Raw genomic sequence first — 14930 nt, 5'->3', positions numbered from 1 at the left:
CTCTCCTCGCTGTGCCAGGTGGTGATCTCTGTCCTGGACATCAATGACAATCCCCCAGTGTTCGAGCACCGCGAATACATCGCAACCTTGTCAGAGGATGTAGCTGTCGGTGCACAGGTTCTCAGAGTGCAGGCAGCCAGCCGAGACATGGAGGCTAATGGAGAGATCTCTTACAGTATCATCAGCGGGAATGAGCGCGGCTTGTTCCGCGTGGACCCACGTACTGGTATGTGTTAGCATGAAATGAGGAGTTTTATTGGACTCCGCTTGGCGGTAAAACATATATTTTAACATTATGTCTTGTACAATTCATTTAAGAGATTTTAACAGTAAAACCGTAAAATCTCCTCTCATCAAGGCACAATTTTAACGTGGAGGTAGATATCTACAACCACATGGGCCGTACCATTATATTGTTAAGTCCACACCTTAACACTGATCCCAGCATTGTGCTAAAAGGATCCATTCCCTTTAACTTTACATGTGCAAATACAAATATCTGTCAATAAACACATTGTAAACTATGCTCAACCAGCACTGAATTTCACTTTCAGGCTGGGCTTTGAATAGCTAGCTGCATTTCTGCAACATATCAACTGCAAGCAGTTTTGCACATTGGAGCAGCTGAGGGAAGCCTAAGGTTTGAATTTTACATGCAAACCAGTGATGAGTCACAGTTTAACTAGAGGTTCGGTTTGCATTTAAGCCGCAAATCTTTGAAAGCAGAGTTCTAAATCAGCAGCAAACAACAAAATGTTACCTCTTGTTTCACTTGTTTGTGTATTGTAATATCCTCATGTTATTTAATATTTAAATACTGTTTAAAGCACTTGATACCTGTCTGACCCAATGCTGCCTGTTTGTCCTCAGGTGACATCTTTGTGATTGAGCCTTTGGACTACGAGGTTTCCCATGAATACTACATCACCATAGAGGCTACAGATGGCGGCTCACCACCGCTCAGCGACATGGCCACTGTGAACATCAACCTGACTGATGTCAATGACAACAGACCTGTCTTCAGCCAGGAGGTCTACACAGCTGTTGTCAGCGAGGACACAGAGCTGGGAAAGACTGTGATGGCGGTAACAATGCTTTATATATCTGGGGACGTGTTTGCATACAATAGTTTCTAGTTGTAGGAAAATTACCCATAATTACTTTAAAACAGCTTACAGGTGAAAGACATTTTTTCATCTCTCTCTCTTAGCTTCCCCCCAGCTACATCTGTTAGTTTCTTCACCTTTTCACTGAGTTGTTCATTTTTTCCCTCACGGTCTTTCCTCTTTCTGCCCATTACTCACTGCGTAACACTATCACATATCTGCACCTGTGGCAAATCACCATCTGGTGGCTCAGCCAAATTAGGACCAGCGCTCTTCATGCTCACTGCACTCCTGTTCTTGTGCAATATCTGACACACATGCTCAAATGCTTTAATTAAAAGGCATTTGACTCATTAAGCCCCTTTCCAAGATAAGGCATTTCTACATTTTACATAATAAATTTGCACTCCATCCATTCCTGTCGACCTCCACTGCACCCCTCTCCTCACACCCTCATAAAATGCCTCTGCTTATGGCCATTTATCTGTGTGTCTAATGTCCCTGAATATAAATTATGCATCAGAAAATTTGATTTTAATACCTGCCATTGTCTCAGCCTTGTAAATCTTCACTGTCTACTGATTTCCCTGGGGATCCATTTAAATATGTGATGTTGGGTAGGTTTTAAGAGTGTGTCTGTGCGTGTGTGTTTCTGTGTCTGTATGTCAGAGGAGAGTTAACAGGAGAAACATACATTGATATTCAGTAACTCTCAGCGAGTCTAAGTTGGCGTCTTTAAATGTCCTATTTTTTCCAAAACCAGAGGATATTTAGTTTACTACCAGTTTATGTATAAAGACCCTTTCCATCTGAAACAATGGGAAAAATTAGCACGTCACTCAAATTAATACCACATAAAAACATAAACATGATCGTAATTTAATCTATAAATCTTTTTTGGGGGGGGAGATAATTAAGTGTAAAAGCAATTGCATTAAGTCGTTTTTTTTTGTTTAAAGCCCTTATCAAAGAAAACAACTGACTGTTGTTTTAATTGTTTGATTGATTTAAAGGTCATGGCTGAGGATCTTGATGGGCCTTCGTACAGTCACGTGCGGTTCTCCATTGTGGACGGTAACCAGGGCAGCCCTTTCACCATCGATCCAGTCAGAGGGGAGCTTAAAGTTGCTCGCCAGCTGGACAGAGAAAGAGTAAGAGAAACAGCAGATACAATGCTGACTGTACACATAGAGCTTAATCCACTGAGGAACTAATTGCACTCTATGCAGAATCCAATCAGAGCCATGTCAGGCCTAATAGGGAAGCTTGTTTACCAATCTCCACTGCATTATTGCTTACAAAAGCAGCTTTGCGTACGTATGGTAATTCTTTCTCTCCTTCTCTCAGACGTCTGGGTACACTCTGATGGTGGCAGCCTCAGACAACGGGATTCCGCCTCTTTCCAGCAGTACCATGATCAACATCGACATCTCCGATGTCAATGACAACCCACCCCTTTTCTCCCAGGCCAACTACAGTCTCATCATCCAGGTGAGAGGGGGAAAGGGGTCAGTGTAGTGTGTATGGGAATGAAATGGAAAGGAATAAAAAGAGGGGGAGGTGTAGAGGACAGAGAGAGGGATTAACAGGGAGACATAATGGGAGACTGTGCGAGTAGAATGTCAAGAAGCAAGTAGGAGGATGGAGCAAGAACAGAGGTGGGGAAGAAAGAAGGGGAGTGTGGGAATTGAACGACTGAGGCTGCATCTTAAGTATACGAATGCAGATAAAGCATTGAAGGAAAGGACAGTAAGACGAGTGAGAATGTACAATGTACAAGGAGCTGATAAAGGATGGTTGGTTATAGTCAATAGAGAATGTGCAAGAGTGAGAAAAATGAAAGATGTACCCCTATCCTACTTTGGGAAATAAAAAAAAAAAGAAATTAAAAATAAGATTGCAACAGGAGGGGTGAAAATTATTTCTACATTTCCTGTGTGTTTAGAAAACTAGTTTAACAGACACTGCGAGGAGAAACAGTACATACTGCAAACAGCTTAAGCACTTCAGGATGAAACAAAATGAAAGAATAAATCTGGACTGGCTTTATTTTACTTACTCTGGAGCCTTGATCAAAGTGAAGCATAAAAGTCACACTTTAAACAAAACAAGAAATAGATACATGACTCACATATTAAGATTGACAAAATTAAATGAGTTTGAGTCATAACGTGAAAGAGTCAACAGAAGGGACAGATCCAAAAGTAATTCAGAGACGGAAACAAAAACAATTTAACTGTAAAACTGAGCTTTTATTTTGGTTGGTTTTTAGCTTGAATGACTGTCCCTGCAGATATTTGATGGACAGTTTCAGACAGACAGTCATTTTTTCACACATCAGCAGTGTTCTGTGGGTGTGTATCTTAACTTCTGAAAAACATTTGTAGTTACACATCACAGAACGGAATAGCATTATGACAACCACCTCCTCTCGCAACAAATATTCAAAGTCTCCACTCTTGTATCCCACAGGAGAATAGACCAAAAGGCACAAGTGTTCTTCAGCTCACCGTGACCGATCGGGATGCTTCCCACAACGGCCCACCGTTCACCTTTACCATTGTGGATGGTAACGACGGTGATGCTTTCCACATCAATCAGCAGGGAGCTCTAGTGGCCGTGGGAGTGCTAAATAGGAAAAGTAAAGAACACTACCTGCTCCAAGCACAGGTGAGTCACAGTGCTCAGGAGAAACCAGAGTTGAGAGGTTGTATTGATTTAACCATCAAGCCCCAGCATTGTGATCTATTTGTCTTCCCACTTTTCCCTCTCTGTACCTTTTCTCGGTCGTGCTCACTCACTTGCTATCATTTACTCTTTTTCAAACAAACTAGTTAATGTTCACATCTGCATCTCCAACCTTTACTCCTTTGAATTATATATTCTAAATGCTGCTTTTAGCCTCGTAAACAACAATAGCAGTGTAGCATGCAGTGAGGCTGAACCAACGGTGCTTCTCACGGTGGAAGCATAAATAAAAGGCAATTTCTTTGATTTGGCACGAGTATGCACATTACTGGGTGTTGATGTGTCACCTCATAGGGAAAAAATAAAAGGGCAGATGGGATATGAGATGTAAGTGTGATGTCCTGTTACACACAAGATGCACAGTCACACTTGAGTCACAGTTTTATTTTATTTTTTTTGTTTTGTTTTTTGCAGAACCGTTGACCATCCATGTAAATGTGTGAATGTTCAAATGCATGATCTTGTAGATGTTTTGTCAGCTCCAATATCTAATGCACCTGCTGTGTGGAGGTGCTTTCAACTCAGGGGTAGCAGCCATGGAAGAGCTTGATTGCCCTCTGCTGTTGGGAAAAGAATTCTTTCAGATATAATTTTACTGTGCTCACTTTTTTTTTTTCTCTTCTTTTCCTTTCCATATTTCTCAGGTGTCAGACAGCGGCAAACCTCCTCTCTTTTCCACCACCTTTATCAGTGTACGCATAATTGAGGAGAGCATCTACCCTCCTGCAATTCTTCCTCTGGACATTTTTGTGTCCACCGCTGGAGATGAATACCCCGGAGGTGTCCTGGGCAAGATCCATGCTACAGATCAGGACATCTATGACACTCTCACCTACAGCCTCGCTCCCTCATCTTCCTCATCCTCCTCATCCACAGATGAAAGCGGTACCTTGTTTTCAGTTTCTGCGTCAGATGGCAAAGTTATCGCTGTACGGCCTCTCGACGTGGGTCACTACTCCCTCAATGTGACGGTGACCGACGGTCGCTTCACCACAGCTGCCGATGTCACTGTGCATGTTCGTCAAGCAGCTCGTCAGGCCCTGGACAACTCTATTGCTGTGCGCTTTGCAAATATCGCTCCGGAGGAGTTTATTGGTGACTACTGGCGCAATTTCCAGCGGGCTCTAAGAAACATTGCTGGAGTGAGAAGGAGTGAGGTCCAGTTAGTGAGCCTGCAGCCCTCAGAACAAGGAGATCTGGATGTGCTGCTCACTCTTGAAAGATCTGGCAGTCCCTACCAATCTCAGGAGGTAAAGAGAACAACTTTTAAGATTTCAGATTTGGAGATTATGATGACAAAATTTAACTTTGACTTAAACTCTTTAAGTCTGGTAGAAATGTGGTGCTTTTTGTTTGATCATTAATGATCATTCAGTCTATAAATGTCATGGAAAGTGAAACACACCCATCACCCCTCCCCAGGGGGCAGCTTGATGTCTTCAAAATAATGCATTTTACCTACAGTCCAAAGACTAATGAATAGGACTGAGACTAACACTTATTTTACTAAGCAAAACTTTGTTTGTCTTCAGTGTTTGGGATCTTTTTTCATTAAAAAGCACTTAATTATTCATTTTTGTCCATTTGTGTTTGTCTTCAGGTTGTGTTTCGCAAGCTCAACTCCTCTGCAGCGGTTATTGAGGAGATGACGGGCGTCCGGCTCATGCGGGTGGTGCAGAAACTGTGTGCTGGGCTGGACTGCCCATTACGCTTCTGCAGTGAGGTCATCTCCCTGGATAAAACCACTATGTCCACTTACAGCACAGCCCGCCTCAGCTTTGTTACGCCTCGACACCAGAGAACGGCAACCTGCCAGTGTGAAGGTAGACACAGTATCATGTGCACTCTGGCAGACACAGATTTATTTATGTTAGAACTTTCTTTCTCAACGGATATGTTTTGGTACGTAGGTGGCAGATGTCCTGTGATAAAGAATCTCTGTGAGAACAATCCCTGTCCTGAGGGTATGGAGTGTGTGGCAGATCTTAGAGATACCCGGTACAGTTGTGTGTGTCCAGAGGGCAAAAAGGGCAAATGTTCTGGTAAGACTGACTGCTTTAAAATCTGCTTCCATAGAGATCTTTCCCCTCCATGCATCACTGTCATTCTCTGCTTATGATGATGACCTAAAACTTTATTTATTATGTGCAATCTGCTTCTTACTTGGGCTTCATAACGAATGTCTCTTACATCGTGTCAGATGGCCTCTCGCTGACATTCAGCGGCAGCGGTTATGTGAAATATCATCTGATGGAGAATGAGAACAAGGAGTTGATGAAACTGTCTCTGAGGCTCAGGACCTTCTCCAGCCATGCCACTATCATGTATGCTAAAGGAACGGACTACAGTATCCTCGAGGTGTGTTTGTGTGTTAAACCTGTTTGCCCAGCACTATTACACAGCTGTACTGTTGTATTTATTTTCTTTAGCCTCTATAGAACTGAAATCACAACTTTGCTGATCATAATTAAGTCTATTGTCCTGCATTTCTTAGCCCAGAGGCTTTAACAGACGCAAAACTGACCTGCCGTCCCTTGAGACCACTCAGCCATGTGTATCAGCCAACTATGCTGAAGGGTTCAGAAAGGCACTTTAAAAACCCCTTTCACATGAGGGACTATGGGAATGTGGTAGTGGGTTGAAAGAAATCACACACAAGAGCTATTTTAGTACTGGGAGGGAAACAGAAAGCAGTTTTCCACACATTCCTTTTAGAGTCAGTCTGGTACAGTGGTCGGCAAGCCAGACTTTAGACTGAGACTTGGCTGGATGAAAGGCAGTTATTGATAATCAGGCTGCCATGTAGGGCTTTAATTTGCAGTTTGTATGGTAATTTTGGGGGGGTGTGAACAGAAGTAGTATAATGCTGTTGTTTTCTCGTAAAGGAAGAGAATTTTTCTATACTGTTTATCAGGCTGAAAACAAATTAAAGAAATGCACACTGCATTCTCTGATCAGAGTGATTTATGGCATTGTCAGACATTGATTTATAACAGTAATTTGATTTGATTACAGTTTCTCTGCCGAGGTTGTAAAGTTGTGTAAATTAAAAATGGAACTACAGAGCAGAACTGATAAGATGAGTCTGATGTGCTCTAAAACAAGTTTCTTCTGTCTCCAAAACAGATTGTGAACGGTCGTCTACAGTATAAGTTTGACTGTGGCAGTGGCCCCGGCTTGGTGTCAGTCCATAGCGCTCAGGTTAATGATGGGGAGTGGCACTCTGTCTCACTGGAGGTGGATGGCAACTATGCTAAGCTGGTGTTGGACCGAGTACACACTGCTTCAGGCACAGCACCAGGCACCCTGCGGACCCTCAACCTTGACAACAGTATTTACTTTGGAGGTCATGTTCGTCAGCACACCTCCGCTCGCATTGGACGCAGCCTACCTGTCACCAATGGGCTCCGCGGCTGCTTGGAGGCCATCGCCCTGAATGGCCAAGACCTGCCTCTCAACACCAACGCTCACTGGGCTCACGCTGTGCTGGAAGACATTGTGGACGTGACTCCGGGCTGTGCGCTGGCACCTGCTGAGAGCTGCTCTAGCAACCCCTGCACTAACGGAGGGAGCTGCACCTCGCTGCCTAATGGAGGCACGTAATGTTTCGTTCAGCTCATTGCTCTCGCGTAACTTTCCACTGAAGCTGCATAATTTGAATTAGCACTTTTCCTTTTTTGCATGCTGTACTGAATGATTACTGTGCATTTTCCTACTAAAAAGGGGTTTTAATAGTGTCCTAAATTCATTATCTGATCATGCATTGCTGCCTGTAACTGCAAATTATTGTCCACATCTGTAACTTAAAACCAGGAGTGCACCAGGTTTTTTCAAAATTCGCCGATGAGAGGCATGAGAGATATGTCTAAAATTTCTTGCTTAATAAGAATATTTTAACATCATTTGGTACTATGTTGTGCAGTTTATGCTATTTGCTGTTAACTTAACACTTCGGCATCTATTTAAAAACCTCTTAGTACTTCAGGGAGCACCATCACTCACCATCTCCGGGAAGCTTTTTTTTTTTTTTTTTTTGTAAAACACCTGCAGGATGTGTTAAGTTTAAATAACATTAGTGTCATTCAAAACATCCATGCAGCGTCTATTCTTTCTTTTAACAAACAGACAAAACTAGCTTTTAGTTAAGATTTCACAGTTATTCACAAATGGACACTTGATAAGCATTAATGTCTTCGCTTGTCTACATTCCCCAGGCTACTTCTGTAAGTGTCCTGCCTCTTTCATGGGCACCCACTGTGAGATAGGCATAAGCCCCTGTGCCTCCAATCCCTGCCTGTACGGTGGCACCTGTGTCCCCCGTGCAGATGACTTCTACTGCCAGTGCCGAGGACAGTACTCAGGACAGAGGTGAAGTTTTACACCTTTTTTTTGCTTTGGTCTGCGCTATAGCAGAACTTGAAATATTTGGAAGAAAAACACGATGCAGATGATTAGCAGGTTATTTTTGCATACGTTTGTGTGTGAGATATCAAAATTACCAGCCTGCTCTATAGCAATCTGTGTGACTGTAAGAGTAAAATGTTGTTTTAATAGTAGCCTGTGATATTGGATTGTAAAGATTCTATAATGTAAACGTTGTGTCTGTAGTTTTTACTCATTTCACATTTCAGAAATGAAGTGTCTTATGAAAACCTTTGAAACATTTTGAATTCAGGTGCCAGCTGGGGCCGTACTGCAGAGACAACCCCTGTAAAAACAGTGGGAAGTGTATCGACAGTTTGGATGGTCCAGTATGTGAATGCGAAGCAGGTTTTCAGGGAGACCGGTATGTCAGTTTCAAGTTCAAATTCGTGAACTGCACTAAATTATTTAACGTCTACATCTAGACAAGTGTGGTCTTTTCCAACAGCGGTTTGTAACATACAGCTTTTCACCCTCCAACACACCTCACTGAATTCCCATTTATTATCCAGGTGCCTGAGTGATGTTGACGAGTGCATCAAGAACCCCTGCACCAATGGGGGCCAGTGCCAGAACACATACGGCTCATACAAGTGTAACTGCTCTCTGGGCTTTAGTGGGCAGGTGTGTGAACTTCGAGCGGAGGTCCGCAACGAATTTGTCTCCACCTCGTGGAACATCGGCTTGGAGGAGGTGATTGGTATCGTGGTCTTTGTCTTCAGCATCTTTATCCTGGTCCTCCTCTTCATCATTATCCGCAAGAAGGCGTGTCGCAGCAAGTCTAAGACCAATGACGGCAAGCACCCTGGAGGTTCAAGCGTACATCACTCCTTCCTCCAGAGACCCTACTTCGATGCCAAACTCAACAAGAACATCTATTCTGACATCCCACCTCAGGTCCCCGTGCGACCAATCTCATATACTCCCAGCATTCCAAGTGACTCTCGAAACAACCTGGACAGGAACTCATTTGAGGGCTCAGCCATCCCTGAGCATCCAGAGTTCAGCACCTTTAACCCAGATTCTGTCCATGGACACCGCAAGACTGTGGCTGTGTGCAGCGTAGCACCCAATCTCCCCCCTCCCCCACCCTCCAACTCAGTCTCAGACAGCGACTCCATCCAGAAGCCAAACTGGGACTATGATTACGACAGTAAGTGTGCTTTCAGGTAGCAGGAGATTAGTTACAGATTCCACCGAATGCAATTTAGAGTGTGAAAATGAAGAAGCACTGATCAGGTATTAATGTTGTGGCTGATCGGTGTGTGCCATCCAAATAGGCATGTCCTAAAATCAGACCGTGCTTTCTCTTTCAGCTAAAGTGGTGGACTTGGACACATGCCTGACCAAGAAGCCTGTGGAGGACAGTGCCTGTCACCCCTACAACACCAGAGGCAGCATGTCTGAGGTCCAGTCCCTCAGCTCCTTCCAGTCAGAGTCCTGTGATGATAACGGTATGTTGCCATTCGTAATTTTTAAATCTGTCCCTTGTTGTCGCTGGAAGAAAACTCTAGACACTTTGCCATTTTGCACTTGATGTGTTTGCTCATTTGTCTGATCTGCCCGCAGACTGTGCAGCGGTTACCTTTGTCGTGTAGGCTTGTTAATTGAAGTGCTAACACTTTTTCTGTGCATGCTCAGAATGGATCGTCCAAATGGTGGCTCTGGGGTCACATGTTCTTTTCTCTTTCTTTTTGCTGCTGGGCTTCAGCTCCCATATGGATCAAATCAGTCCACAGGTCCAGAACAAGGTTTTAAGTAGGGGGGTCCAGCCTGTAAGTTCTCAATCACTAATGGTACAGACGGAAGCAATCACGACAACTTGTTTGTGTTATTCTCCTGGGATTTTATCAACAACACAGCTTTCTAACCCTGTTCTCCATTTATTCAGCTCTCAGTTTACCAGTGCTCTGATTAAGACAAAGGAGTTGATTGACTTACTGAGGCAACATTTATGTTCTGTTCAAAAACCATTTTGACGGATGTCAGACATTTTGTTTTTAAATTCAAAAGCATGTCTTTTTCTTTTGTTTGTCTCTTCTTTTTCTTCAAATCATAGCTACAAACCGCTGTTTAAAGCAAGCATCAAGGAACATATCACAAGGGTATAACAAACATTTTATGTTTTCCCATTTCATTTTCATATGATATTTATTACCATGTGTCAAATTGTGCTGCCCATAAGTCATCAAAACCTTCAGAAATGAGAGTGAATCCCAAACTGAATTGGAGATGAAAACCGGTTCTTCTTCGGTTTTGCAAGTCACAAGCCCGACTGTCCTCTTGTGTTCAGGGTTGGAAATGCATTTGTATCTCTGGGGAATTTCACGGATTCTTCCATCTGTACTGTCAGCGGCACCCCATAGCATCTCAGTATGTTGTTGTTGTGTGTTAGCTTGCACAAACAAAACCAGACTACCCCCTCCCCACTGTGTCGCCTTTCACCATTGTCTTGTGCCCAAGCCATAAAACGCCCCCCCCCCCCCCCCCCCCCCCACACACACACCCAGAGTGTCAACATGGAAAACCAACTTTTGTGCGAAGGTGGTGTTTGTGGGAAGTGTTGCAGCGTGTGTCGGCATCCTACCACCATACACTCCATGTGTGTTTTTCTTTTCTTTTTTATATTTTAAAATTATTTGTACTAATGCTAGATCTCTTCCACCCACTCTTCCCTCCCCTACCTCTCACAAGCCTCCATTGTGACAGTAATCCACCTTGTCAAGTCTGTTGTTGACACGGTGGAAGGAGAAGGTACTCTTTTATTGCTTCCATCTGCTAGTGCTTCTGTCCTTGGTGTTGGTGTGGGTTGTAGAGCTGCCATTATCTTACACTGACAAACCTCACCCAAACCCGACATGTGCTTTTTTAGATTGAGCTGCTAATTAAAAAGATATGCAAATACTACATTAAATAGGCACAGAGGTGTTGCCTTCAACGCTCAGTATTGATCCTTGCCAGCTTCTGATTACACACCTCAGGAAGTCTGTTTAAGAAAATGGCAAATTAATTAACGTGTTACTATCTTTTTCGTTATTGTGTCTTTCATGGTTAATTGTGTTATTTATTTGTGTTTTGAGCCGACTGTTCGTTGCCGTCAGATTTTAACGTGACTTGTTCTGTTTCTCTTCCTTCCTGCTTCATGTAAAGAGTCTTTTTTGGCTCATGATCTCAAGAACCCAAGAGGTGACTTTTTAAACTTTGTTTGCCTGATGTTACCCCAATCCCTCCTCCTAACTCTTAACCACTAACCCCAAAGCTTAATGAGGAGACCGTTAAACCTCCTCTGTAAGGCAAAGCTGCTGTGGCACTGAGCTCTTACTGCATCAGTGGCCTCTCTAATATTATTTATTACTCTGAATACATGCATGGCTTTGATGCAGTGACAGCATTAGAATAATTGCTCACAAGTTTTTTACTTACTCATTTCTGTTTGTGTTTTGTCTCTGTAATTACTTTCAACTTGCTCTTCAACTTGGGCCAAGTTTGAGGAGTAAATGTTAATGGAATTCTAGATAAGCAGGTTGACAAATACCACAACCTCTGTAATATGAGCATGAGTTTTTAGCTAGAAGCAGAGAGAGAATTTAATGTGGGGAAGCAAAGGAAAGTTGATGAAAATCAGTGAGGTTGGGAACCTAAGATATTGTCATAGGTTCTACCATGATTATTTTTAAGCATTTGGATCCTGAAATTCACTACATGGTAAATTGGTTTAGTTGGCCTGAAAATGTAAAAACACGAGTTGTTCAATGACGTGGTAAAAGTAAAGTTAGGTCATCTATTTTTTTCCCAGTAGTGTGATGTATGAGTAAAATTAGAGCATTTTGCTAGATACTCGACTTTAAGAACAAGGAGAGTCTCGTTTGATTGTCGTTGTCTGCAGTGTGTTTAAAAATGTTTCTCTCACAAATTGGTGTGAAGTTAAGTGTTTATTGCTGTACAGTTGGTGTTGGTGTGATGTACTGTGTTACTGTTGCACGGTGTGGGTTTCTTAACATTAACACGTTGGCACTAATAACTGGCCGTGATGCTTTGAGCTTTGATACTGGACTCTGATACATGTGTTTGTCGTTGTCAAACAGGATATCACTGGGACACATCTGATTGGATGCCAAGTGTTCAACTTCCTGGAATCCAGGAGTTTCCACAGTATGAGGTTGTGGAGTCTCCAGCCCCTCTGTACAGTGACCCGAGTTCCATCGACACTGACTACTATCCCGGCGGCTTCGACATTGAGAGTGACTTCCCTCCCCCGCCGGAGGACTTCCCTGTCAACGATGACCTACCACCACCACCTTTGCCAGAGTATGGTGACCGCTGCGACACGCTGCGAGGCCTGAGCAGAGACCTGGACCCGACTGCAGCTGCTGCAGGGGGCTCAGGAGGGGTCCGCCAGCGCCCGGCCCTTCCCCAGCTCTACAGCCTTAACCAGTACCTGCCGCAGCACGCCTACCCAAGTGACGGGGGTGACACTGAGGGTCAAGGTGCTTCCTCCACCTCAGCCAACACCACCCCAGCTTCCACCATGCGCACCAGTGGTTACAGAGGGGACTACCCTTTAGGTTGTAGTCGGGACTTTGACTCCTCAGCTCTGGACAACATGTCCATGTCTCTGTACACATCCACAGCCTCCTGCTCGGACATGTCAGCGTGCTGCGAGGAGTCCGAGGTCATGATCAGCGACTATGAGAGTGGCGACGAAGGCCACTTTGAGCAGCTGGCCATCCCGACGCTGGACTCCCAACAGCACACTGAAGTCTGACACTGGATCCAAACAAAAGTGCCTGAACCCACAGCTACAACTGATGTTACACCCACACTAAACACGCACAGTATGTGGACACTCAAAACAACACCCGCACACAGTGAAGTGAGTCAAAACAGGGGTTGTTGAGACTGATTGTGACGACAAATCGGCTGAGAAGAGCTGAAGGAGCTATAGACAAGACTCTAGCACCTTTGTGTCCTCTCAGTCCAACTCCTGCCCCTTGAGTTGGCGGTGCCATTGCTTTAAGTACCTGTCATCACAAACAGCAAGACGATTGTCTGAAGGATCAACATTTCAATACAACAGTATACGCATCGTAAAAAATGAATTTCACCACAGTATCTTTGTTTCTATAAATACAACCAAGAAAAATGTTTTTTATGCAATTCTTCATTTTCAATGTAAATTTAAATGTACAGTTTTGATTTCAAAGTTTACTAGGTTTGTAGATAATTCTATGCTTTAATTTTAAAAGTAAAGAGTTAAATGGTGTTATCAGCCTTACTGTGCTTACATTCACAAAAAAGAACCATTAAAAAACAAAAAGCAGAAGAGCGTGGCTTTTCCAAACACAGTGTACTCGTAATGTTTAATGTCTCCTGCTCATTTCGAAAAGGGTCTTCAATGAACCACTGCATATTCTTTTGTTGTTTTTTTTTATTTGTGTGTAAATTTTGACTCTGGAACCATTTTATTTTTCCACCAAGAAAACGGGACCCAATATATTTATAGTTGCCCAGTAATCCCTCGGACACAGGACTTTTTCCGAGTGTCTCCGTGTGTGTGAGCAATGCTATGGTCTTGTTAAGGTTTTTATTGAATACTGCCACAAGCTCACGCTTTCATACTGTTAATAAATTATTCCTAAAAAATTCGGTCTCTGGGTGAATTTATTTCCAAAGCATGTGTGCACTTTGAATAAAAGCACGTTGGAGTAGGAAGCTGTCATTTTGCTACAACACTGCAGCTGCTGAGTTGCTTTACAGGCTTAAACATTTAATGTGGGGTTTTCAGTTTCACTGCTCAAACAATCAAATCAGCAAGTTTTCATGTTTTTTTTTTTTTCATAATTTTATTACATTTTCATTGATTAAAGCAGCAAAAGTTTAACAACAGCAAGTAGTAGTGTAAAGAAAATTCCCGCAAACCTTTGAGTATCATTTAAAGCATAAATTACTGTGTATTTTATTCAATTGAATCATACAGTGGATTCAGAAAGTATTCAGACAAATTGTGGATTTATAAGTATAGTTATTCCTCATCAATCTGCACTAAGCAACGCATAATGACTACATTTGTACAACTCTATTGAATCAACTAAAACCAAAATCCCATTTACAAAAGTATTTAAGCCTTATTTCTGGTCAGACAGTGTGGAATAAAGGAGTTAATCATGATCTCCTCACATCTTGTCTGAGGCCTCTGTGAGGTCTGACAGCGGGGTGTGATCTCCCTCCTCAGACTCCCTGTGGCTGCTTGTATCAACAAACCCTGGTTGTCTCCGACGAGGCTGACAAACTAACACGACCCTGATGCCCCTGGGCTGAGCAAACCGCTACATTGAGTCTGTGCTGTTTTACTGCTCACGCTCAACGGAGAAGCCACACTTCTGCGGTGGGAGACATGACGACCTTTTGCCCTTCAGTGAGAACAACAGAGTCACTCCCAGTCTGCGGTGACAGGCTGACTACAGTCAACTACAATAACAAGCCAAAAATGCGATTGACTGCACGGCAGTGGTATCTACTGTGGGTTTAAACAGCTTGTCTACGATAGATACAGTGGATACAGTTTTGAGATTAAGTGCAGACACAAGAATGGGACTTATTTTTACTGCACTAAAATGATAGATCCTGCAGACTTTATCAATTACTAGCTTTTAC

At 43.1% G+C, this 14930-nt stretch overlaps 1 protein-coding gene across 15 annotated transcripts in view; it reads left to right on the top strand.

The window, feature by feature from the left end:
• fat1a (FAT atypical cadherin 1a) overlaps positions 1–13733 on the top strand; it is a 66708-nt gene extending 52975 nt beyond the window's left edge. For 4 of the 15 annotated variants that reach the window (XM_067496695.1, XM_067496693.1, XM_067496692.1 and 1 more), the window contains 17 exons: positions 1–226; positions 871–1085; positions 2120–2257; positions 2454–2597; positions 3579–3776; positions 4499–5104; positions 5455–5677; positions 5765–5896; positions 6055–6212; positions 6981–7449; positions 8069–8222; positions 8530–8640; positions 8789–9429; positions 9593–9730; positions 10971–11030; positions 11427–11462; positions 12362–13733. The exon at positions 1–226 is cut by the window's left edge and continues 161 nt beyond it. In XM_067496695.1, the coding sequence (XP_067352796.1) occupies positions 1–226; positions 871–1085; positions 2120–2257; positions 2454–2597; positions 3579–3776; positions 4499–5104; positions 5455–5677; positions 5765–5896; positions 6055–6212; positions 6981–7449; positions 8069–8222; positions 8530–8640; positions 8789–9429; positions 9593–9730; positions 10971–11030; positions 11427–11462; positions 12362–13041 (4329 nt within the window). In that variant the 3' untranslated portion in view covers positions 13042–13733. The other 11 variants (XM_067496699.1, XM_067496698.1, XR_010913818.1 and 8 more) reach the window with 10 other exon arrangements.
• Positions 13734–14930: the final 1197 nt, after the last annotated feature.

The sequence above is a fragment of the Channa argus genome, chromosome 3, assembly GCF_033026475.1.
Source record: "Channa argus isolate prfri chromosome 3, Channa argus male v1.0, whole genome shotgun sequence".
Lineage (NCBI taxonomy): Eukaryota > Metazoa > Chordata > Actinopteri > Anabantiformes > Channidae > Channa > Channa argus.
This window is presented reverse-complemented; position numbering and strand designations above follow the sequence as displayed.